The sequence below is a fragment of the Canis lupus genome, chromosome 1, assembly GCF_003254725.2.
Source record: "Canis lupus dingo isolate Sandy chromosome 1, ASM325472v2, whole genome shotgun sequence".
Taxonomy (NCBI): Eukaryota; Metazoa; Chordata; class Mammalia; order Carnivora; family Canidae; genus Canis; species Canis lupus.
The window spans coordinates 5,156,990-5,182,781 of NC_064243.1; the positions used below are offsets into that span (position 1 = coordinate 5,156,990).

The window sequence follows — 25,792 nt, forward strand, 5'->3', positions numbered from 1 at the left end:
ACTTCCCCGAAACGTCATTGCCAAATGTCCCTTGGGGGTGGCTGCTGGTGAGGAGCTCTATTCCAGTCATAAGTTTGACCCTGAGTGAGATTTATACCCTTGGGAAAGGTGGATTGATACGCTACCTTTCCACAGGGGGGAGGCTGGGGAATCAGCCACCACGTACGGACAGAAATTGGGCACACTTTCATGCTGCTGCCCTCAGGAGCCCTGTATCTGCATGGAGCCTTCCAGAGCCCTGTGGAACATGATAAAGTACCAGCTCAATGTCAGCCTTGCACAGTGGCCTCTCAGCTTAAACAGTGACTTTTGTACCATGGACCTGGGGTTAATGCACCTGTTGGTCTGGCCAAAAAGCCAATAACTCTGTTCTGGAACAAGGGCCTTCCCTCCCTGGTGATGCCGTGTGTTTCTGCAGGTCCAAGGAGGTGGGAGGCCCAGTGCTCTGGGGCCCGGCTTTCACGGTGGTCACTGAACGCTGAAGGGACATGAGGGGGCCCAGCGGCGAGCTTTCCCAGTCAGAGGTACCTATTGGAGCTTGGCCACTTTTACCACACATGATCCCAGGGCCTTCTGACTGCCTTGGCATTCGTCCGGGTTGTTATCCAGGGACCAGTGTGTGGTGAACAAAAGTGGGGATGCTCAGAGTTTAATTAAGCATCTGTCTTGGGCTTGTGCCCAGATGTTCTGTGATGGGTGAGTCCGAAAATCAATAACCACAGTGAAAGACAGATAGGATAACACTAATGAGCTCAATAATAGCCGCTAGTAACACACGTCCCAACTTTGCAGGCTTCCTGGGGCGGAGGGGGCGGGAGTGATATGCATCCTGAATGCCCAGGAAGGCTGAGCATGGAAATTGGGGTGGGAGTGGACAGGGCCATCTGTGTGGGTCACCGAGAAGCACTGCTGGGCCTGGTGTCGCTAGAGAAACGACTGGACACCCCAGGGAAAAGCAGGCAGGCCTGCCCCCCCACCTCTTAGTAATTCTTAATCTGCTTCCTTTTCTCAAAGTGAGAACATGCCTCACTGTCAGCGGTGCAGATGAGATGAGATGTGGAAAATGCTTCCCACCTGAAGTGTTCCTTAGACGGTGGTGGACGTCACCCCCCGGGAAGTTCCCTTATCAGCCGTTCCCCCTGAAGGAAAACTTTAGATTCTCTTCTCCAGGAAGAGAGCCCCTCCGTGTGTTCTGGGAGTCAGCCCTCAAATGTCGGTGCTGGAGCTTACCCAGCTCAGGAGGGACTGGGAGGGAAGGATCTGGAAAGCATCACCCCCGGGGCACGTAGCCAGGCCAGAGCTGGTGGCAGCCTGCAGGAGGCTGTGTGGCCAGCTGCAGGACTGGAGTCCAAGTGGGGCTGTGCGGAAACGAGCCCACCCCTGTGGGGGCCTCCTCACCAGGGACTGTGGGGACCTCCCCACCAGGGACTGTGGAGCCCTGCTAGTTAGTCAGGAAGATGGGCCTGACAGTGGCTGGCGGCAGAGCGAGGACCATCAGGCCCCCAGCACCTCTGCAGTCCCTGCCCCCCTGTGATGGCAACAGCATCCTAGCAGTGGTGACTTCTGCCCACTGTCCATCAGTCCAATCACACAAGTTCTCCTCCTGGTGACATAATAGAATGTACCTTTTGTCATTTGAACTACTACTAGGGTATAACTCAGTGGCATTTACACATTCACATGTTGTTGTGCAGCCATCACTTTCTATCTGTTCCTGAAACCTCTCGTTTGACCCCAAACAGAAACTAACCATGAGGCAGTGACTCCCCTTCACCTCCTCCTGCTCCTGGTCACCTCCAATCAACTTCTGTTTCGATGAACTTGCCAAATCAGACTTTCATGTAAGTGGAATCTTACACTATGTGACTTTAATGTCTGGCTTTTGTCGTGGCATACTCCTTCAAGGTTCACTCATTTGTAGCACTTGTCAGTATTTCAGGTCTTGTCATGACTGAATAACACTCTGCTGCATGGATAACCACATTTTCTTTATCCAGTCATGCATGGTTGGATGTTTGGATTGTTGCACCATTTGGCTGCTGTGAATAATTCTACAACAACCACTGGCATGCAGGTTATTGGGTTCCTGTTGGCAGTTCTTTGGGGTGCATACCTAGGAGTTGCTGGGTCATATGGTAACTGTATGGTTAGTGTTTCGAGGTGCTTCCTCTCCTGGAATCTACGGAGAAGTGGCTTCTAGGGAACATAGTCTCTGCTGTGGGTTGGCAGGGCAGGGCCTGACTGAAGATGTTATCTAGTACATTCCTAGTCCATTTGTTGTAGTTTCTGAAGGAGCCTGGTGAGGAGGGCTCTCCCCGATAAACTGAGTGGACTGGCATCTCTGAAATTTAGACCTTTAACCAGCCAGAATGTTCCAGACAGTCAGAGACCACAGAGGTGCCAGAGGAGGTACAATCACAAAGGCAAACAGAGCATGGAAGCTGGGAGATTGCTATGTGTCCTGAACTAGATCCCATTTCTTCAGGGGTCTCCTTGTCTACCTGCAGAGGGATTGCCCATGGGTCCTTATTTCTCTATTTATTTTTCTGACAAATTTCATTTCCCATTGTAAATTCTGCTCTTGTTCCCGCAGACTCAAGGAGCCTAATTAAAACATACACCTGCACACACATACACACACACACACACACACACGCATATGTCTAAGCTTGCCCCTTGCCAAGACTGTGCCATTCGCAAGCCTGGCCACAGGATTTCTGCCTAACACCTCACCCGTGACTCACACCACCTCTTGGCTACTTCTCTTTGCTCCCATAAATTACTTATACACTTGTTTCATTCGCAGGTTGTAGGCTCACATGATCCAAACTGAATGATGAGGCATAAAAATCATGGTATAACTTTAGGCTGTCGAGAGTGCCAACCTGGTTAATAAAAACAAAACTATCAAAAATCTTTCCAGGGGTTGAATTAGTAAACCTGGACAGTTGCCTTCAGTTATTTCTGGACCATATGTAAATAGAATGTGAATAATGGATTTGGTTATTTGTTCAAAATAACTGAGAATCAAGTATTTCTTTGTCCCCAGATGCTTATGAAAACTGTATCTTCCCACTCCCTGTTACATTTATGGCCAAGAGAGTGAGGGAAGGTACTAAATCATGCTGTAAAGACTTGGCCAGGAGGGGTTTGAGGCCCAGCACTGCATCTCCATGGGGTGTGCAGGGTCCAGGGTGCATTCCCTGAGGGAGGTGTCCTGAGACTCACGGTCTCAGCCTCAGTGGGGTCAGAGGCCCAGGGCTCACCATGTACTTACAGCCACTATTTTGCTAGCTGGATTCATTGAAATCATGTTCCTTCATCATCCAAGCCAAAGTAAGAACCACCCTCTACTCTATGCATGACAGAGAGGGCCACCCCACCATGGCCTCTGAGGTAGGTTTCCTGTCCTTTCCCAGCTGTGCATCAAGAACCAATACAGAGGGCAGCCCAGGTGGCTCAGCGGTTTAGCGCCGCCTTCAGCCCAGGGCCTGATCCTGGAGCCCTGGGATCGAGTCCCACATTGGGCTCCCTGCATGGAGCCTGCTTCTCCCTCTGCCTGTGTCTCTGCCTCTCTCTCTTTCTCTGTCTCTCTCGTGAATAAATAAAATCTTAAAAAAAAAAAAAGAAAGAAAAGAAAAAGAACCAATACAGAATCACTGTCTCTCAGCCTGTTTGCTCCGTTCTGAGGTGGGGGTAATAATACCCCCCTTATTGCATGGTTATAATAAGGATTATTCAGAAGATAGAAAGATATAAATTTGAGGTCATCAAAGCTACTTTCAGTAGGAGTTTCTGCACTGTACTTAAAATGAGGGCGGGGGGCTTCATGGGTCCATCAGAAGTGACTGTCGCCCTTCACACAGCTTAACTTAACCTGGGTCAGGACACTCTGCAGGGTGTCCTTGAAAGGCACAGCTTTTAGCTTTCAACATATTCTTAAAATAATCTCTAAAAGTGTGGAAGACACATTGCTCTTGTGTTTTTCTTTCAGGAAATGCTACTGTGATCTCTTTTAGAGGCTCTCTGAAATTCTTTCTATTATTAGAACCAAACTCAGCCTCCCACTTGTCCATCAGATTTGGCACTGACAATGTCATCCAGTCCCTGGCCGCCAGCCCCCCTGTTTCACAGCACTTTCCCAGGCAACGTGGGGAAAGTAAAAGGCGTTTGCTTTGGGGAATTGGTGCTACCCAGTGAAGGGAGGGCTCTGTTTCAGCTAGCCTTTTAGTGCACTGCTCAGATTGAACTAATTTTACAAATAGCGGGTCCTCCCCAACCAAGATACAAATCAAATGCCTCCTTCACACAAATTGATTCATGGACATTTTCTTCTATTTCTGACTAACGTGGGCAGGTAATGAAACTCAGTCCCCAGGTGTGCAATAAACAACATAATAAAGTATCCAGTATGAAGTTTGTATCTTTTCCTATAAAATGCATTTGAATTTACAACAGCTGCTATTATTCTATCCAGCTGGCCTGGCCTGCTAACTCAAATTCCACCCCTAACTAGGCAATGAAAGAATTTGAATCAGGTGGGTAGTTCATTATATTATATAAGTAAGGAGGCACTTTGGATGAATATAAAGAGGCCATAAAAAAGGATTAAAATTCAAAAGGTTTAGATGGCTTTTCTGTTTATTCAAATGCAATAAATGATAGATTGAAGTCATAGTTTATTTGAACCAAACATTTCCTCTCCTATGAGCGCCTTCCTTTCATATATTTGCATTTAGCAAGTCACAAGGCATTAATAAAATATTTAAGAAAACAAAGAAACAATAAATGTAAACTCAGATGGATTGCTTCTCTTTTGGCCTTTTGTGCAATTCCTACAGAACGTGTGTGCCCAAGTGTGCGCGCACAGATTTCAAATCCACTTGTTCTTCAGTGTAGGTTGGGCAAGGTATATTAGTGGAAAATTGTTCCTTGGAGGAAAAGGTAAAATACGTGGGAAGGCAGTTCTTCAGTTTGGGGGTTACAACCTTTGATCTTGTTTCTGCCTTTTTGGGTAGGCCTGGAGAAGTGCAGGATGATGCGTGGGCCCTTCATACGCAGAGCTGATGGACCATTCTCTCTGTGCTCCTTTGTTTAAACTACATGCAGTCTGACAAAACTGCAAGCTCCCTGGAGGCAGGAACTAGGCCTTAAACTAGTGTTAGGAGGAGTTTAATAGCTGTTTTCATTTCCTGTTGCAGGAAGTTACCTTCCCCCCCCCCCCCGCCCCCATCCTCTAGGTTTGGGTCCATCGTTGTCAAGGTACTAGTCACAAGCAATGGGTAAATGGCATTTAAAAAACTAAAACATGGTACCTTATTAGACATGGCTTTATGTTAAAACATGGCCTTGAGAAGGTTGCCTTGCTTGACTTTTCCAGTCCATGAGAGGGGTAGGAAGTGGCCTCTGTACTAGGAGCTTCCCTAGAGGCTTTGCCCTTCCCTAAACACCAGGTCGTACTTTTAATTCAATTTGTTCATTTACTATCTATGGAAAGCTGACTCTACAAATGTCCGTATTCTCAATTTTGCTGTTGATGAATTATCCAGTTAATCCTTATATGTTGGGAAAGAAGTGGAAATTGTTTTTTCCCATTGTTCAAATTAAACACATGAAGCTGGGAAGGAGGTAAGACTCTCAAGGAGGCATCACAGGAATCCCATGAGAGCTCTTAGATCTCCTAAACTCCTAATTCAGCCACCTATCAGGCACCATCACCTTCGAAGAGTGGAAGAGAATTATATAATTCATGACCCATTTCAATTATTTAACAAGAATTTTAAATTTTTTGAGGCATTGGATGAGTTCTCAAATATTGAATCTAGTTAGAAATGAAAGCCAAAAAATACCCAGGTGGATTTTGCAGATTTAGAAGATAGTCATTTTCTGATGCTAAGACATTATTGCTGTTAAAATGTGAATTTTATTTAGTTTTTATTAAGCTCCTTGCAAAGGAAAAGAGGTCAGCATTATCCCTGTTGAATTTTCAACATGGTGCCATGAAGGTTGACAAATAAATTGTAGAATTTTTCAAATAAAAAAACGCAACAAAACTCAACAACCGAATACCCTCTGGAAAAAAAAAATATAAAACTTGCTATTGTTTTACCTTCTTTCTAGACTGTCCTTGGGGACCATGACTGACAGTTTGTGCATATAAAAATCAAGATCAACTAATGGCTTAGATTGTCACAAACCAAATGTTTATCTTGAGAAATGTGTTTTTAGCTCAGTTAATGTTAGAAATTATAAATGTTAACACTCATCTGTACTAAAGTATTCCTGTGGTTGGAACCCAAAGTGACAGGGATGTGTTATACTGAACCTTAATCTTGGCTTATTAAAGGAGCACCGGTGTGGATGACCAGACTCTGTCACCCTAAATAGGCCTTTTTTGGCATAAGGATTATTTTGAGAAACAGCAGACACAGAGGAAACTCTGAGAAGAGAGTAGAAGTTACCCTTTTGAAAGGGAAACTTACATTTACACAGGAAAGCTCAATTCCTCCCAGGAGGAGGAGGAAGTCTCTAATCTGGAAAGAAGACCAGTGGAGAATGGAGTGGCTTAAATCTACACAACAAACTTTACCCTTGTTTACCATACTTTTTCTGGTCACCTTCCTATAACTCCCCACTCCCACACTCTTCTTCCTTTGACTTAGCTGAGGGTGGTACCAAAGCCCAAGCTCTAGTCACCTCTTTGAGTTATTTCTCCTAGGTTTATGGGAGATACACCCGTTAATAAACCCCAGTTTATTTTTCTCTTGTTGATTGGTCTGCTGTCACAGGAAGTCCCAGCTGAGAATCTAGAAGGACAGAAGGAAAGGATTTGCTTTCTCCCCTCTAGGGATCCGCAGTCATAGGTCGGCACAGGTTCTTACCTGCTCTTGGTTTTCCTTCAGTGCTTAGAAACTTGTGAAAATTAATGATGGGAAACATCAGCAGTCAATTGTAGACCCAACAGGAAGAGCTAGACTTGACCTTATAGAGATTTGACCTTGGACATAGATATTCCTCATCCTCTTCCCACCCCCAGCAACAGCTCGTTCTCAGTTCCCTCCAAAGGACTTCGGTTTGTAACACTCCTCCCAACTTACCCCTTTTCCTACTCAAAAGAGCCTGCCTCTCCTCCATTCCCTTGGCTCGCCTGTGGTTTTGCAGCAGCTTGTTTGTCCCGGACTTCAATTCTCTTTTATTCCTGAACAAAGCCATCTTTAACTGGTATTATAATCTTCACTATCTATTTTTGACGTTAACAATCTTAAAATGCACGTCTTCTGTACCTTTAAAATATAATCAGGATTTTTTTTTCCTTTTAAGCTCTTAAAAAATTACGTAAGTAATGTTTGTGGAGACAATTCAAATAAGTCAACAAAATTCCCTCATAATCTCACTCACTAATCAGAACAGTGATTAAGTTTCTGGATGTTTCAGACTCTACAGTTTTCTCTCCAACTATCAATTCAAAAACAAAGCAGGGTCATATTATAAAGACTTTCCCGTATCCTCCTCTTCACAATTAATGTATCATAAACATTTTTTCATTTCAATAAATATACATATTTGTTATCATTATAGATGAAAATATAGTTGTGACATAGGTTGTCCATAATTTACTCAACTAATTGCCAGTTTTGGACATTGAAGTTGCTTATAATTTTTCTTTTTATAAATGACATGATATACATCTATGTTCTTTGTTTACTATGTGGTAATTTGCTTAGGATGAATTTTTATAACTGAAATTTTGGGGTCAAAAAGTTGTATATGGGGATCCCTGGGTGGCGCAGCGGTTTGGCGCTTGCCTTTGGCCCAGGGTGCGATCCTGGAGACCCGGGATCGAATCCCACGTCAGGCTCCCGGTGCATGGAGCCTGCTTCTCCCTCTGCCTGTGTCTCTGCCTCTCTCTCTCTCTCTCTCTGTGACTATCATAAATAAATAAAATTAAGAAAAAAAAAAGATTTTTCAAAAAGTTGTATATTATTAAAGCCTTTGCTAAATTGCTCTAAAAATATCTAGCTATTTGTATTCTGTATTTATTACTATTTGGCAATTCAGTAGATAATTCTTGCATTCTGTTGGTTTTGGTTTGTACTGTTTATTAGTGGAGAACATTTTTTCACATCCTCCCTGGAAATTCTTTTATAATTAGTCTATTCACATTCTTTACCTATGTTTTCCTCAGGGTAGTCATCTGTAGTATTATTTATTTCTAAGCGCTTTTAAAACATATATGAAGCATATTGATTATTTGTACAGCATACCTTTTATAGACTTATTCCAGTTCTCTTTCTGGTGTCTGACTATAAGGACTTTACCCACAGGGGCTGTCCTTGTATGTGGTCAGTATGTTTCAGGAATTTAGGCTCTCCGTCTTCTTCTCCTCTGTGTTTTTATCAGAATTAAACAACAGTTCTCCACAAAGGTATGGGAATATTCATCTATATTTCCTTCTACTAATTATATTTATGATGAAAAATCGAATCTACCTAAGAAGGAAACAATCAAAGTTGACCCAAACTGATTCCCTATTTATTGAAAATTCTGTCCAGGTTTCCTTTACCAAGTCAGCCATCCAGGCAGCATGGGGTGTCTGATCTAATCCAAAGAAGGTATGTCCTCCTTCAAGGACACTGCAAACTCTTTTCTGAGTGCAAATGGGCCCCTCATCCCCTTGTTTGAGACCTCAGGACCTCAGCTTCCAAATTTGAAGCTACTTCCCAGTACAATTCAGGTACCCCCAGTTTGGATGCTCTTCTGAGTTCTTTCCCCTTTTCTTCTCCTCTGCCTCATCATTTGGCTACTCAGGAGTAGGTTTTGTCGAATCTCCCCTTCCTTGCTGTTCTTTTATATGAGTTAGACTGCTTCCTGGTGGGGAAATAGCCAAGCACTCACCCAGACTGTGGACAAAGGGAAGCTATGCAGCCTTCCAAGCCGTGGCCTGTGACCCTGGGTCCCAGTTTCCCATTGAGACCCATGCTCCTGTATGTGCCTCTCCTATCCTCCACACCCTAAGCTGCTTTGATTCCGCTCTCAGGGGACAAAGACAGAAATGTCATGTTTCTTTGCTTGGGAAGACAAGTGGCACCTTGCATTGGGTAACACTAAGTGCATTTGACCTTTCAACAAGGAGTTCTGCTGGATATTTTCTCAAATTCTACTCCTTATCTAGGAACTCAGTTCCATTTATTCATGCAACAAATACTTATTGATCCACTGTAGTGTGTCTGAAACTGATCAAAGTTTTGGCAATAGAAAATAAGCCGAAGTTCCTGAATTTGGGGAGTTTACATCCTGTCGAGTATTACTTTCACTCTTCCCTTTATTGCAGATAATAATTTATGCACCTGTCCTGCTGCTCTCCACTTGCCTCACCATGGATTATACTTTTCCTGAGGTCAGGCATCCAGGTCTTACTGAGCTCTGGCTTCATGTTGCACCGAGCATACATCAGGGTCAGGGCTTCTGCTGAACTGAAATTATAGAGTAATGCTGCCCTATGGTGCTATCTCTGTTCTGATCCCAACTATAGGGATTAGAAAATTCCCAGGGGCATTTGGAGAGAGAGATGCATAACAATAACTTCTCACTTTTATTCTGCAGAAACACTTTAAAGTGTTGCTTCTCAGTTTTGGTACTGTTGATGTCTTGGGTCAGATTATTCTTGTTGGGCAATGTCCTGTGAGTGGCAGGGTGTTTAATAACGTTCTCAGCCTCTGTCCACTAGGTGCCAGTAGCACCACCTGCCTCCCTGGTTGTGATAACTAAAAATGTGTCCAGATAATGAACTAGCCCCGAAGGGACAAATTTGCTTTGCTTTGATTGAGAGCCACACTGCCCTAGAGATTTGTGGTAGATTAAACATGGCCACAAATTCTTTGGTTCTACTTTTTTGAGACGCGAGAAAGTCTGTGTTCCCTTAAATCTGTGATCACTTTAACCAAAAGTATACTGCAGAAGTGATGTCGTGAGCCTTCTGAGACTTGACCTTGGAGCTCTGGGCCACTAGGTGAGAAATCTCATTGCCCTGAGGCTGCCATGGAGGCATGCGAGAGGTGGAGAGGCTCTGGAAGGTGTGTGTGTGTGTGTGTGTGTGTGTGTGTGTGTGTGTGTGTTGAGAGAGAGAGAGAGAGAGGAGGGATCACATGCACACACTGAGGAACCCACTGCCTACACAAGCCCTTCCTGAATTCTCAACCCACAAAACGATGAGCAAAATGAAATGGTTGTTTTAAGTCCCTACTCTTGGGATAGTTTGAACACAGCAATAGAAGCTGGAACAAAACACTTTTTGAAGGTAGAGCGGTTCAATAATTGATTATTTACCATATCAACATCACAGATTTCGGTCATTAGCATAATTTCTATAAGCAAAGAGTGGAGGAGCGTCAGGAATCTGTTGTGACGCTGCCATTACTTCTGTTTCTAATGGATAACCCTCATGTTCTTTTATTTATCTCCCTCCCATCGGGTTGACAATATGAAGCAGAAAATTGTTAACGTACTTTCTACTCCCTCTTAATATTATTTAGTTTTTAAATTTGAAAGCACTTTATCATTAGCTAATTCATTTAGTAGTCTTTTAAAATATGCAAATTTATCTTTCTCAATTAGCATTTGATAATAATAGAATAAATTGGAAGAGAACTTTTATTTTTATTCTATCCTCATTACATACAGATATAGTTCGGAAAAAAGAACTATTTGTTAAGGAAATTATTTTGCTCTAAGTCACTAAGTGAATATAATTAGGGAAAAAAATGAAATATACCACATGGCATTAAGATTGAAATTGTGGTTTTCCAGGTGTGACTATTTTTTCCTCCTAAGTAATTATGTTGTGAAGCCACAGCACATTATACTTTAGGTATCTGTGATGACCTAGTGAAATAACGGATATGGGCATCAAAACACAAGTCCACCTAGGACTGTCTTGGAAGTGGTGCTGAGTAAAGGAGAATCTGGCTGTGGGAGCTCGGCCTCGGCTCGGCTTGGGCCTCTGCATCTCAGTTCCTTTTTCCAGAGAGCAGTGTACTTAGTCCCTGATGCATGTAACTGTAAACTCTTATGAAATATTCCCAATTTTCAGCAAATATAATCTACATCGAAATTGGCTTCAGTTATAGCAAAAATCAATAGATGAGAAAGAGCTTCTTACTAGAAAATATACCTCTCACAATGTGCTAATTTAATCTTCCCCACCCAACATTGTTGGTTTCATCATTTCTGTTTTGTAAATGAAGAAATAGGCCCCAAGAAGTTAGGGGAAGAGGAGTCCCAAGGTCCACACTTAAAATGGAAATCTGCCCTTTGGATCTCTGGACTCTGGACTCCTTTCCCAGGGCCCTTCCAGGAGGATTTTTCCTCCATCAGCAAATGTTGCTCCCAGGGTACCCTGGGCTGGGGTACAGCATGATCAGTAGTCAGGCTCTTGGAAGCAAGTGTGAGCAGGTAGGGGGACAAGGGTGAAGTTAAATAGTTTGGATACTCCTATTGGTAAAGACAACTTAGCTGCTAAATGAATGGCCGGATTAAACACAACCTCCTTCATTACGGGCTGGTTAACTTGTTTGGCGTCCTGGCTCTCATGGTGCCTCTGAACTGAGAATCCTGCTTACCATCGGTGGGTTGAGCTAATAGTAAGTTGAGGGCATGATTTCCTGGCTGTGAATTAAAATCTCCTGGGAACTTTGACAAATCTGAGAATCCTGAACCTTTCTAACTCAATTGCTCTGTGTTGGTGGACCAGACATTGGTGATTTAAAAAAATACCTATTTTCAAAAGAAAAACCATTGCGTTGGGATGAGGAATTTTCTTTCCTTCTTCCAGTGGATATATTTAGTGTAATAACTGTGGTTATTGCCAGCTGTCTTCTCCACCTTATGCCAGATTTATGTAATAATCACTTCTCAACAATTATTTGTCACATGATTACATGATGTTTTGGTGACTTTACATCCTGTGTTTCCATCACATTCATGACAATTTCATCTTCAGGGATAAAATGACTGTAAGGTTTAACCTGCCAATACCATAGGAGAACTTGAACCCAAGTCCCTTCGTGCCAGACATTTGCATTTACCCTGCAAGCCACAGAAGGAAAATCTCACTGCAGCCAGTGGCCCGGTCATCTTATACATTCCCTGGTGTGAATGCCATAATCATGCATTTCTAACAATTGCCCTCAGATGTTCTTTGAGCACCTTACTGTTCTGTTTAACTTAGAATTGGTCATAGAAAAAAAATGCAATCTAAGAAGGGCTCCTCCCCTCCTTTCTGGATTCTGCACATTTTCTTTTTATGCAGGATATGGTAGCCAGTAGCTGTCAGCATCCCAGCTCTGGACCTTGGGACCTCCAAGGCGCTCTTGGCAATAGCAGTGGAGGGAACAGTGTGGTCTCTGAGCTCCATCCACATGGTATGCCCTTCCTTCATCACACGGGAACCTCCTAGCTCTTTATAGCCCCAGTGTCATTGTTTACTAGTCACATGCTGGTCTCATGTTTTCATGGGCAGCTTGTGACATAGCCTTAGACTCTTAAGAAAATAGTACCTCATGGCCAACCTGGCCTGCCTAGCCAGCCTGTACAAAGGCATGTGGAATAGGCATTTTCCCTTCTCTGTCCCTGGATCTTAGTCCATGTGGTGAAGTCCATGGACCCCCTCTTAGAATAACCTTTCTAAATGTGCAAAGCACTATGTTTACAAAGGAAACAAATTATATAAAAATGCAGTTATCTACTATGAAAGAATGAATTTGTGATAACGTTAACTTAGGTACTTTATTAATGAATGAAAGGACATCTGATGTGCATCGATGACTAAGATAATTAGAAGCAGTGATGAATGACATTTGCAGCGATCCTATGTAAAATGAAACACTGCGGGGGTCCTCACCTGGGTAGGCTGCCTGCACTGATCATGGGAGTAAATGCTAAATTTTCATTAGCGGTGAGTGAAATAAAGACATGAACTTTTCCCATCTGAAGGCCCCGATATGTTCTCTCCGCAGCCTCCTTAGGTATTCACAAAATGGAGTTTTGTGGGATGTTAATAGGTATTAGGATTTAAAACAGCTCTGTGGTTAGAGACACTTGGAACATGCTCTGTTGAACAAAGTAAAACAAGTTCCTTTATTGCAGAACTTTTAAGATCCTTCAGATCTATTCTAAATCTCCAAGGGGCCATTTTCAAACCATTGCACCAAGTAACTCTTGAGAGGAGCGCATCCCGAAGGCAGAAGCACTTCAGGAATACCCCGATAACGAGGGCCAGCCGCAGGTTCCCGGTGCCGGGCAGCCGAGCCCAGCCCGGCTGGAAGCACAGGCTGGAAGGGCTCCCCGCTGCCTGCCTGGGGCACCTCAGCCCTGAGCCGAGGGTGTCCAGAACTCGGGTAGATTGTAGACCCGGCCCTTCCCAGGATGCGCTGCCTCTGCCTCGGGGGTCCTGCAGACCCGAGAGCCTGCAGCTGTCAGGAGTGGCCTCGGGAGTCACTTCGGATTCTTGAGGAGAGGGCTGCCAAACCGCCCGCAGACCCTGCCCCTACCCAGTCTGCCTTTTGGGTCCTATTCCCCACTTCATCACCTTTCAACACTTGTCTCACAGTCTCCAGGGAAACAAAGACCCATCCTTCTCATGGGGGCTGTACATGTTTGGCTTTTTAAAAAAAATTTAATTAAAAAATTTTTTTATTACTCTTCTTTCTCAAAGGGAAGTGCATTGTTTACTTACAGCAGGGACACAAGGTTCAATACTACATGCCCCTTCCCTGCCAGGTACTGTGCTGAGAGCTTCATTCCTGCCCAGGCCTTGGAGACAATGCTACAGGTTCTGAATCACAGTCTCTTTGAGGAGACAGCAGGCAATGGCTGACTTCTGCAGGTCTGGGCCTGGTTGGCTGGTGTGGACTATGTAGCTCTGGGATTAGTGGCTGACACTGGAATCTGGGAGATTTCTTTGACAGCCTTCACTGATTTTTGTCTCCTTTGGTGGGAAAGGATGGGATGGAGCAAGGAGACGGAACTGGGCAATTTGAGGAACGTGGAGTGTGGGGACATCACTGTGTAGACCGTCAGCCTGCCTCCTTGAGAGGACCAACTCCTGTCTCTTTCTAGAGCACACCATCTTTCTTTTGAATGATCAAAGAAACCATTCAAGAGTGAAATGAAGGGCTCCTTATCTCCCTACAGGATCTGAGCTCAATATTGTGAAATGAGAAGGGCGATAATTGACCAATCACATATCAAATGAATACACCGGACCTTCACCTATCACCAGCAATTTCATGCCATAATTGACAATAAACCGCTGCTTTTGAAAATACTTCTGCAATAGCATCAGTGCTGCTATTGTTTTTTGGGGATTGTATTTTTTTATTTCAGAAAATGCGATCTCCTTTCAACCACCTCAAGCTCACCCTGCCAACTCAATGCTTTCACATACTCCCAGATTTTCAATCTCCACTTCCTGGTTTTTGCTTGTTTGACGTTTGAAGATATTGAAGGGTAAGGCAGCATATCCACTACTCAAAAAATATTTTCTTATCATTGATATGTACCAGATACATAAGCTAAATAAGTTGGCACATGTTTTTATATCTACATGTTTTCCATTAAACATGTAGTTTCTTACATACGCATCAGAAAAGTGACTTGAAGCTCTTTTATTATATAGTTTCATTTGAAAGAACTTCTTATTCCCCCCCCCACCAAGACCAGTCCTTTAAAGTTGTTTATTTGTTTTGCAATCATTCATTTACTGAATGTGTACTCTCAGCCAGGCACTGTATTAGGCATTCAAATACAGACAGATGCTTCATGCAGTCCTGCTTTGAGAACAGAACAACAGAATAATTTCTGTGTTATTAAATAATAGTTTAATCCAGGAGTTTAGGAAGAAAAGAAGATTAAAATACAAGATTAAATAATTTAGTGATCCCAAAGAGATCATCTGAGGAAAGGGACATTAAATTTTTAGAAATTATTGCATAATCTTATTTTGACCAAGATGACTGAAACTAAAGTTAAAGCAGTATTTATTGCCCTTACTTGAATGTGTGCCCAATTATGTAGTATATTTAAGAATATTAAATGTGGGTGCACCTGAGTGGCTCAGTTGGTGAAGCATCTGCCTTTGGCTCAGGTTATGATCTTGCAGAGTCCTGGGATGGAGACCTGAGTCCCAGCTCCCTGCTTAGTGGGGAGCCTGCTTCTCCCTCTCCCCTTCACCACTGCTCATGCTCTCTCTCAATCTCTCTCTCTCAAATAAATAAAATTCAAAAAAAGAATATTAAATATGTATACAGATATAGTAGAATCAAAGCCATACATTTTCATTAAAACCATGGCTAAGAATTTGAACATGACTATGGACTTCTTTGTGTGTTTGTGTGTGCATGTGTGTATTTGTTGAGATAGCTGTACATAAGCTTCAATAAATCTGAATTTAAGGTTTAGGCTTTTATCCAGGAAATGTATCACAAAGACTCTGGAGAAAAAGCCAGTTGATAATTTAATGAAAAATTTGGAAGCTCCAATGAAAACTAAGCCTAAGCTATGTGCTACCAGAGGTTTTTCTAAATTCTTCAGAGCTTACTTTAGCTTCAGGTATTTAAAAGTCAACCCTGTTTTGATTTAAAGGTTTAAACAGCTTAGAGTTTTCTAACAGAGATTTAAAGAATTTGAAGAAGGGCAGGCCAGTTAATCCTAAATGTGAATTCAGTTGAAATACTGATTCAGGGTTTAAAAAATCATAATAGTTGGCAGAAATGGGAAGCACTCTCTTCACGTGATCTACCTTTGATGTTTAAACTAATCTTCAAATGCTTTTTTGGACACCAAAGACAAAGGTTGACCACTGAGCTACCTGGGCACCTCTGCTGAGTAAAATCAAAATATGCACACAGCCTTTGTGATCCTGGACCCGGCTCCCATATCCGTTTCACATTATCTGCTGGCTTGTTTCTTCTCAAGAAACAAGGATGGGCTCCGGTTCTATCAAGTTATGGGATGGGGGCCATAAAGCTCTGGTGAGTGGAATAACATGCTGGGCAAGATTGTGAATCAGGACACTGAGGGAGACATGCTCAAAGCCAACAGTGAAATAACTCTCAGTTTCTTGGTACAGTTAGGATGGAGTCTGAAGTAGTCACTCTTGGGGTTTAGAATTTAAACTCTGGGTAAGAAAGGGAGGGCATCTTGGAGGTTCCTGTAATGTAATCGGAAGGACTCTGCACAGTGAGGTCTAGAAAGCTGGGTCCATCCTACCAAAGACCTTGATGGGACAGTTATAACTGGCAGTGGATTGGAAAGGAAGGAGAGGGGGGGCTCTTGGAAATCATGGCATTAGCTTTCCTCTTTCCCTTCCAGCACCCACTGTTGGGACACTGGTCGTGGCTTCACCATTGCTGGTTGGAGTGTTCTGAAGCAAGTCATTGCCCTTTTCAGCCTCAGTATTCTCTGCTACACAGTGGGAATAATCCCACATGCCTGGTGCAATGCGAGGTGTTGCTTGTAGAGTCATATTCAACCATGTAGAGTAAGTAGCATACTTGTAATGACGTGAAACATATTTTAGGGGATCCCAAGGTGACTCAGCAGTTTAGCGCCTACCTTTGGAACTTTCTCTCTCTGTCTCTCTGTGTCTCTTATAAATAAATAAATAAAATCTTTTTTTAAAAAAGAAACATGTTTTAGGCATGTGTGTGTGTGTGTGTGTGTGTGTGTGTGTGTGTGTGAAAGATTTTCCAGGCTCCTATATTTGTTTATTTTTAACCTTGATTCTCTGCTATATTTACTGTACATCCTCCTTTTTATTTCATTTAATTTTTTAAATGAAGATTGTATATATTTAAAGTGCACGATGTGATGATTCCATGTACATATACATAATGAAAAGATCACTGCGTTTCTTTTCGCATGGCTACCATTTTGTATGCATGTGGTAAGAGCAGCTGAAATCTACTCTTAGCAAATTTCCAGTATTCAATATTAGCTGTATTATTAACTGTATTATTATTAATTCTAACTGTATTGTTAACTGTATCTATACTCATCAGGCTGTACACTAGATCTCTAGACTTACTCATCCTATGTAACTGTAACTTTTTTACACTTTACCAACATCTTCCTATTTACTCCACCTCCTACTCCTGGTAACTACATCTATTTATTTACCTTTTTCAAGTTTCTGCATGTAAGTGAGAACATTCAGGGATTTTTCTTTCTGTGCCTGGCTTATTTCACTTAGCAATGACCTCAACGTTCATCCATGTTGTTGCATCATGGCAGGATCTTTCTTAAGACTGAAAAATATTCCATTGTATGTATAGACAACATTTCCTTTTTCCATTAATTCTTTGACAATTAGGTTGTTTATGTATCTTGGTGACTGTGAATAATGCTGCAGTGAGCATGCAGGCACAGATATCTCTCCCAGGTACTAATTTCACTTCCTTTGGTTATAGGCCCGAAAGAGAGATTTCTGGGTCACAATGTATTTCTATGTTAATTTTTTTGAAATTCATACTGTTTTCCATAATGGCTGTACTAATTTATATTCTCATCAACACAGTACAAGAGTTTCTTTTTCTCCATACTTTTGCCAACACTGATGTTTCTTTTTTTTTTGATAATAGACAACCTAACAGCTGTGAGGTGATACTTCGTTGCAGTTTTGATTTGCATTTCCCTGATGAGCAGTGATGTTGAACACCTTTTCAGACACCTGTTGACTATTTTTATGACTTCTTTGGAAAAATGTCTATTAGGGTTCTCTGCCCTCTTTTAAATCTTTTTTTTCTATTGTTATATAGTTGTACGAGTTTGTTATATATTTTGGATATTAACTCATCAGATATATAATTTGCAAATATTTTCTCTCAATCCTTAGGTCACTTTTTCATTTTTTTTTTTTCTTTTTCTTTGTGGAAGCTTTTTACTTTGATGAGTCAACTTGTTTATTTTTGCTTTTGTTGGTGGAATTTTTGGTGCCACAAACAAAAAATCATTGCTGAGGCCAAAGTCAAAAAGCTTTTTCTCTATGTTTTCTTCTAGGAGTTATGCTTTTAGGTCCTATGTATATGTCTTTAAGTCATTTTGAGTTTATTTTTGTGTATGGTATAAGATAAAGGTCCAGTTCATCCTTTTCAATGTGGATACCCAGTTTTTCCAACACTATTTATGGAAGTGATTATCCTTTCTCCATTGAGTATTCTTGGATCCTCTGTCAAATACTTGTTGACTGTATGTGCAGGGGTTTATTTTGGGGCTCTTTCTTCTATCCCATTGGTCTGTGGGGCCTATTTTTATGTCAGTACCACACTGCTTTGATTACTATAGTTTTACAAAATAATTTTAAATTAGGACTGTGTTGCTTTTAACTCTGTTCTTCTTTCTCAAGATTGCTTTGACTGTTCAGGGTCTTTTGTAGTTCCATTAGAATTTTAGAATTAGGTCGGGCGGTTTGAACGAGACGAAGACGGAATCGAAGCCGGGCACAGGCAGTGGACGCGGTCCCGCAGAGAGCCGAAGATGGCAGTGAACGTATACTCAACGTCCGTCACCAGTGATAACCTAAGTCGACATGATATGCTGGCCTGGATCAATGAGTCTCTGCAGCTGAATCTGACAAAGATTGAACAGTTGTGCTCAGGGGCTGCCTATTGTCAGTTTATGGACATGCTATTCCCTGGCTCCATTGCCTTGAAGAAAGTGAAATTCCAGGCTAAACTAGAGCATGAATACATCCAGAACTTCGAAATACTACAAGCAGGTTTTAAGAGAATGGGTGTTGACAAAATAATTCCTGTGGACAAATTAGTAAAAGGAAAGTTTCAGGACAATTTTGAATTTGTTCAGTGGTTCAAGAAGTTTTTTGATGCAAACTATGATGGAAAAGACTATGACCCTGTAGCTGCCAGACAAGGTCAAGAAACTGCAGTGGCTCCCTCCCTTGTTGCTCCAGCTCTGAACAAACCGAAGAAACCTCTTAGCTCTAGCAGTGCAGCTCCACAGAGGCCCATTGCAACACACAGAACTACTGCAACCCCTAAGGCTGGCCCGGGTGTGGTGCGAAAGAATCCTGGTGTGGGCAACGGGGATGATGAAGCAGCTGAATTGATGCAGCAGGTCAATGTATTGAAACTTACCGTCGAAGACTTGGAGAAAGAGAGAGATTTCTACTTTGGAAAGCTAAGAAACATTGAATTGATTTGCCAGGAGAACGAAGGGGAAAACAACCCTGTATTGCAGAGGATCGTGGACATTCTCTATGCCACAGATGAAGGCTTTGTGATACCTGATGAAGGGGGCCCACAGGAGGAACAAGAAGAGTATTAACAGCCTGGACCAGCAAAGCAACATCCGAATTCTTCACTCCAAATCATGTGCTTAACTGTAAAATATCCCCTTTTATTATTCTTAGAGGACTCACTGGTTTCTTTTCATGAGCAAACAGTACCTCTTCTTAAAGTGCACTTTGCAGAAGTTTCACCCCTTTTCCAATGAGTTTGAGTTAGGAGCTTTTACCCTGTAGCAGAGCAGTATTAACATCTAGTTGGGTCACCTGGGGAACAGAGAGGCTGACCATGGGGCTCACTGTGTGGATGCTGGTAACACTCACTGCTGGAGAAGGTGCTTTTATGTCATACACTGAGGTGGAGTCCTCAGTAGAGAAATGTAAAGACTGATTTGAATTTTAAGCTAATGTGAAATCTTGGCAGAGAACGTTTTAATAAATAAATGCCTTAAGAGTATTTAAAATATGCTTCCATATTTCAAAATATAAAATGTACCATGACAGGAGAATTTTACATGTTTGACAGGGTGTCTGGGAAGGAAGGGCCAGACCTCTGGACCTTTGGAATCTGCTGTTCACAGGCCTTGCAGGGCTGCTTGAATCCTCAAAGACCTAGACCTTGGCTCAAAAGGGAAATTTAAAAAGTTGCTCTGTAAAGCCATTTGGTGTCCTTGACCAATCGTATCCCTCCTCTAAGAAGCAAGAGGCATTGTTGCTTGGATGAATAGAGGGCATGTTTCAGCCCTGAGATGTTGAAGAGCTTGAATTTCCTTGAACATTTCTCTGACGATTTTTCCAGTTATCCCTGAAATTTCTATGTATTGTGTTTTTGGGAAATGAGGTGTGTCCAGTTTCTAAATCTAACAACTACTTTTGGGGACTTGCCCACATCTCTGGGATTTGAATGGGGGTCATGTCCCATTTTACTGTCTTTTAAGTTTACATTGAACATGTTTCTCTTCTCTGCTCCCTGTGCCCACTGGGGACTCCTCTTTGGCTCCTTAAAGTTTGCTGCTTAGAGTGTAAGTTCAGCAGGCAGGTGGTCACGCTGCAAGTCTTTCTAGACCTCTGGCAAAGGGAGTGACCAGTGAAGGCCATCGCTACCTTAGGATCTGCAAGGCTGGGTGTTCTCGGTACCTGCTGTCCACCACCCTCCACTGTTATCGGAATACTTTGCCAGTGCACTAATCTCTTTGGAGATAAAATTCGTTAGCGTGTTACTAAATGTTAATTTTCTTTTGCAGAAGATACAGTACCGTGTCTGAATTAATTATTAATATTTAAAATATTTCATTCCTTAACTCTTCCTCATTGCTTTGCCCCTAGCCTATTCAGTTCCTTTGTTTGGCAGAATTCTGCAAAATGTGTGTCACCCACTACTGAGATTGTTCAGCCCCTGATGTATTTGTATTGATTTGTTCCTGGTGGTAGCTTGTCCTAAAATGTGTGTAGAAAGCAGATATTTTATGATAAAATTGTTGTGTAGTGCATGCTCTGTGTGGAATTCAGAGGAAAACCCAGATTCAGTGATTAACAATGCCAAAAAATGCAAGTAACTAGCCATTGTTCAAATAACAGTGGTGCTATTTCTCTTTTGTGGCCTTTTAGACTTTTGTTGCCCTAAAATACCATTTTATTGGGAACCCATTTTCCACCTGGTCTTTCTTGACAGGGTTTTTTTCTACTTTAAACAGTTTCTAAATAAAATTCTGTATTTCAAGAGAAAAAAAAAAAGAATTTTAGAATTATTTTGTTCTATTTCTGTGAAAAATGTCATTGGATTTTTTGTAAGCATTGCACTAAATCTGTATATTGCTTTGGATAGTATGGGCATTTTAACATATTAATACTTTCTATCTATGAACATGGCATCTTTCCATTTCTTTATGTCTTCAATTTCTTTTATCAGTGATTTATAGTGTCCAGTGTACAGCTCTTCCACCTCTTTGGTTAAATTTTTTTCCTATGTATTATATTCTTTTGGATGCAATTGGATATGGGATCATTTTCTTGGTTTCATTTTCGTTTTCAAGCATGTTGTTGGTGAAAAAATTCAACTAATTCTTGTATGTTGATTTTGTCTCATGCAACTTTCTTGAATTTGTTTGTTCTCATAGCTTTTTGTGTGTGCATGATCCTTTTTATGACACTGTGTAACCACAAGTTAACACAATAAGGAGGACAATAGACTAATTATAACTAAATTAACCAAATAAAATTCCTTTTTTCCCCTCAATTGTTAACTCCAAGCCAAACCAATTCTTAAATTGAAATATTTGAAGCAACTACTTCACTTTCCTTTTGCAAATCAAATAAAGAAAGGCAGCAGGATTTCCAGACGAAAGAAAGCACTTAAGATTAGTTTCTTCTAGTTTGCCAGATGCCTTGGAAATGTCACTCACCTGCTGCGGTTTTCAGGCCTTTCTCTGTTATAATGAGCAATGTTAACCTATTTCATGTGATTTTTGTGAGAAAAAGGAATAGGATCTCCATTGCTTAGTTAAAATTAAAGAGCTGGGCTGCCCGGGTGGCTCAGTGGCTTAGTGCCGCCCTCAGCCCAGAGCGTGATCCTGGAGACCGGGGATCGAGTCCTATGACGGGCTCCCTGCATGGAGCCTGTTTCTCCCTCTGCCTCTCTCTGTGTCTCTCATGAATGGACAAATAAAATCTTAAAAAAAAGTGAACCGTCTTTGTAAGTGCCTGCTGCTGATGACAGTTTTGATAATAATTATATTGGAGACACCTTAGTGGGAAGTAGTTTTACTGAGGCCTTCATTTTACTTCCTAGCTTGTGCAGGTCTGAAGGAAAGGACAGGTACCAATTAGTGTTGAGGGGCATGTTGAGTTTGTGTTGTGCAGTAATGGGAGCTGGGATCCTGCTATGACAGCCGTCAGCATTGCTAATGTGTAAGGACGACCACACCCAGAGGGAGCTGACTTAGGCTGAAATCCAGGGGTGTTCAGTCATCCACTGTGTTCTCCCAGGGTTTCTGGATGGAGAGCATGTAGGTGCATGGACTCTGGAGGCTGACAGGAGGGGGTAATATTAAATATTTAACAACAGTTAAGACAGGGGCTTGGGCACAGCCGTTCAGAAGGTACAGATGGAGTAGGGCCAAGTCTTCAGTTCTGGGTTGGGGGGAAGGCAGGAGTCTCCTGGAAAGATGTCAGGGTGACTAGGACAGTGGGCAGGGGCACTGGAGGATAGGGGATTGGGGGGAGCTTGGGAAGTGGTTGTTTACCAACCAGCACAACACGATTTCAATGTTTCACTGATGGGTGTAGCCATCAATATGGGCTGCCCGCCCCACAGAAAGATCTGCTTTTGATCTTGACCAAAGTTTGGCCTTGGACAAATTGTCTTACCTCTCTGACGCAATTCCTTCATCTGGAAAGTAGGGACATTAGTAATGCAGACTTTGTAAAGTTACCCTAAAGGTGAAATGAGATAATGAGTGAAAAATGGGAGCTTAGCGCCTGGCCTGCAGAAAGTGTTCGATAAATGGCAGCTGTTACATTGTTATGGTTATATGCTTTCTGCCTATCGTCACTGGTATTTTAAAGGATTTTAAATGGAAACAGCTTGGTGTGTATGGTGCCCTTTTTTGGAAGAGATTAGACATCGCTGTTTAGAGTTTATTTGTGCATAGATTTCTGCTTAAATTTTATGATAATCTTAAAAATACTGATAGGAGAAAAGGCAAAAATGATGCTTTAAATTGCTCTGTTATTACGGCCATAACTAACTAATAACAGGCTCACAGATTGAGAGTTTCTGAGATGTAGAAAAAGTCTTCACTATCTACTTAGAAACAACTTAATTTTTTCAAGTTATTGGGGCTCCTCTTCTGAATCACAGCTTTGTTTAGAGGCCTTTTTTTTTTTTTATCCTACTATTAGACAGGGAAGGGATAAATGAAATGAACTTGGATGGGAATGAATCTTTTTTAAGATTTCCATAATCTTAACGAAACGCCTTGGAACATTTAGGACATGCATATCCGTCACAGAAATGTTATGAAATATTGAATAGAATTATTTTGAATGTATAAAGGAGCTCACTAACTAAAATAATATTTTGGAGCAAATCAGTTTGTCCAAACTTTTTATTTTATGACATTTCCCTTTCACATATCTACCTAAATTACTATAGGTATGTGTATGTGCATGTTGAAGTAGATATTCTTTTTTAATCAACAGCTTTTTTGAGCCATAATTCACATGGCCTGCAGCTCATCCATTTAATGTCTACAATTCAATAGTTTTCAGTATGTTTGCAGAGTTATGCAACAATCACCACAATCAGTGTTTGAATATTTCCATCGCCATAAGGAGAGAGTGTTTAATTTTCAAGTATTGGTGATTTTCCCAAAAATCCTTTATTCATTTCTAATCACATTCCATTGTGGTCAGAAGACATAGTTTATATAATTTCAATCCTTCAAATATGGGGTGGGGGGATCGTTTTTATGACCTCATATGTGGTTTATCCTGGAGGAAGGTCCAGGTGCACTGGGGGAGAAAGTATATCAGTGGGCGCTGTGTGCGGTGCTGTATGGATGTGTTACATCTGGCTGGTGACAGTGCTGCTCAAATCGTCAGTTTCCTTGTCAGTCATCACCTGGTTCTTCCATCCACTGTCCATTACTCCATCCAATATTGGGGTATTGAAGTCTCCAATGGCTACCACGAATGGTCTATTTCTCCCTCTAATTCTGTCTGTTTCACTTCATGTATCTCAGGCTCCCTCTCAAATACCCCAGGGCCCAGACTAGGATCTCAGGAGAGAGAGCCCTGTGGTCTTGGTAGCTATCCCCAAGGGGCAGAGTTTCCATCTCGTGGAGCAGATGTGGAATTACCAACTTCTTTGTGATAGAGACCCCCTGACCCTCCACCCAGTTAATTCTGATAATTGATTATATATATATGTAAAATATATAATCGATATCAATATCAATATCAATATATATAATCTATATCTATCTATCTATCTATTCAAACTTTTTGGTGGTTGTGGGGGAGACATTAGAATAAATGTTTCTGCTTTCTGTAGTGACACTGTTTCAAATGCATTTTCCTCTAACTTATCCTGTGATTTTTAACCATTAACTTCCCATCTACGAAAATGGCGTACATAGCCTTATTATCTAATTACTCATGCGGATGTATGTATAAAGAATAAATGGTTCAGGAGAACATTTTTAATACAAAATTGGTTTTACAGTCCTGATCTGACCTGAGTTTTGAGCACGCAGCTTTATTTCCCCTGGGTACCGACTCCATCTATTGCTCAGGTTTTCTGTTAGTTACTGCTTTCTGTGATGATAGTCATGCATTTTTTGGTCTTACTTTTTGGCCGTTGTTCACTGTTTCAGAGTGCTTCCCAAATAAATCTCATCTGCATCCCCTACCCATTTTTGTGTGTGTCTATGTCAAATTTTCTGTGGATGTATAATGACTCTATCACTAGTTAGCAATAGAATGGCCTCTGTAAGGTATGGTTTCTATTAATGTATACCTACCTCAGTTTACACTCTGAATAATTAACCCTTGGCTTTACATAGTGCAAGTAATTGTAAATATCCTCTTATGGGCCTGTGCATTATTGTCTGTGTAATTTAGGTAGGAACTTGGTCTCTTTTGGTTTTGTTTGCACTGGGCTTTAAAATATAGATTGCTTCAGATCCTCCTTACATAGGACAACTCTTAGGGAACATTTCTCCCTTGTTACAAATAGTTTTTATTTTACACTAAATGAATGTGCGTGACCTGTAATACTTTAACACCATGTAATATTTGACCCTTCATATCTTATTTCTGTTTGTGGAGAGATATTATTTGGAATACAGTTTCTCAGGGATCCCTGGGTGGCTCAGGTGGTTTAGTGCCTGCCTTAGGCCCAGGGCATGATCCTGGAGTCCTGGGATTGAGTCCCACATTGGGCTCCCTGCATGGAGCCTGCTTCTCCCTCTGCCTGTGACTCTGCCTCTCTCTGTGTCTCTCATGAATAAACAAATAAAATCTTTTTTTAAAAAAAGGAATACAGTTTCTCATTTATTAACTCCTCTAAATTTATTTAAATTCATAATTTCTCCTGATAATTGTAGAGACTTGATCACAAGGATGAGGGAGTTTTTTTTTTTTTTGTATATATTTTTATTGGAGTTTGATTTGCCAACACATAGCATAACACCCAGTGCTCATCTGGTCAAGTGCCCCTTCAGTGCCAGTCACCCAGTCCCCCCCATCCTCCTTCCTATCTCCCCTTCCACTACCCCTTATTCATTTCCCAGAGTTAGGAGTCTCTCGTGTTCTGTCTCCCTCTCTGATTTTTCCCACTCATTTTCTCTCCTTAACTATTTTTCATATTTTGAAAGTATCTTAAAACTTATACGTTTATTTTTAGTTACCTAAGAATGAAAACCCCTTGATTCTTTTCTTTGCTTTTATAACTTTGTATCTCAACCCTCTTTTCATGTTGAGAGGCAAATAAAA

At 41.6% G+C, this 25,792-nt stretch overlaps 1 protein-coding gene and 1 long non-coding RNA gene across 2 annotated transcripts in view; both read left to right on the plus strand.

Annotated features, from left to right (window-relative positions):
* The first annotated feature begins 1,658 nt into the window (after positions 1 to 1,658).
* Positions 1,659 to 25,792, plus strand: part of LOC112643972 (uncharacterized) — a 29,794-nt gene continuing 5,660 nt past the window's right edge. Inside the window, exon 1 of the long non-coding RNA XR_007411632.1 lies at positions 1,659 to 1,841. This is a non-coding gene — a long non-coding RNA (uncharacterized LOC112643972). The remainder of the gene's footprint in view (positions 1,842 to 25,792) is intronic.
* Positions 18,455 to 19,761, plus strand: LOC112643971 (microtubule-associated protein RP/EB family member 1-like). Its single transcript, XM_035712353.2, has one exon. It carries the CDS (start codon positions 18,532 to 18,534, stop codon positions 19,336 to 19,338), a length of 807 nt encoding a protein of 268 aa, XP_035568246.1. The 5' UTR covers positions 18,455 to 18,531; the 3' UTR covers positions 19,339 to 19,761.

Excerpts from the sequence above, each read along its gene's own strand:
- LOC112643971 (XM_035712353.2), top strand. The coding sequence starts at position 18,532 with ATGGCAGTGAACGTATACTCAACGTCCGTCACCAGTGATAACCTAAGT.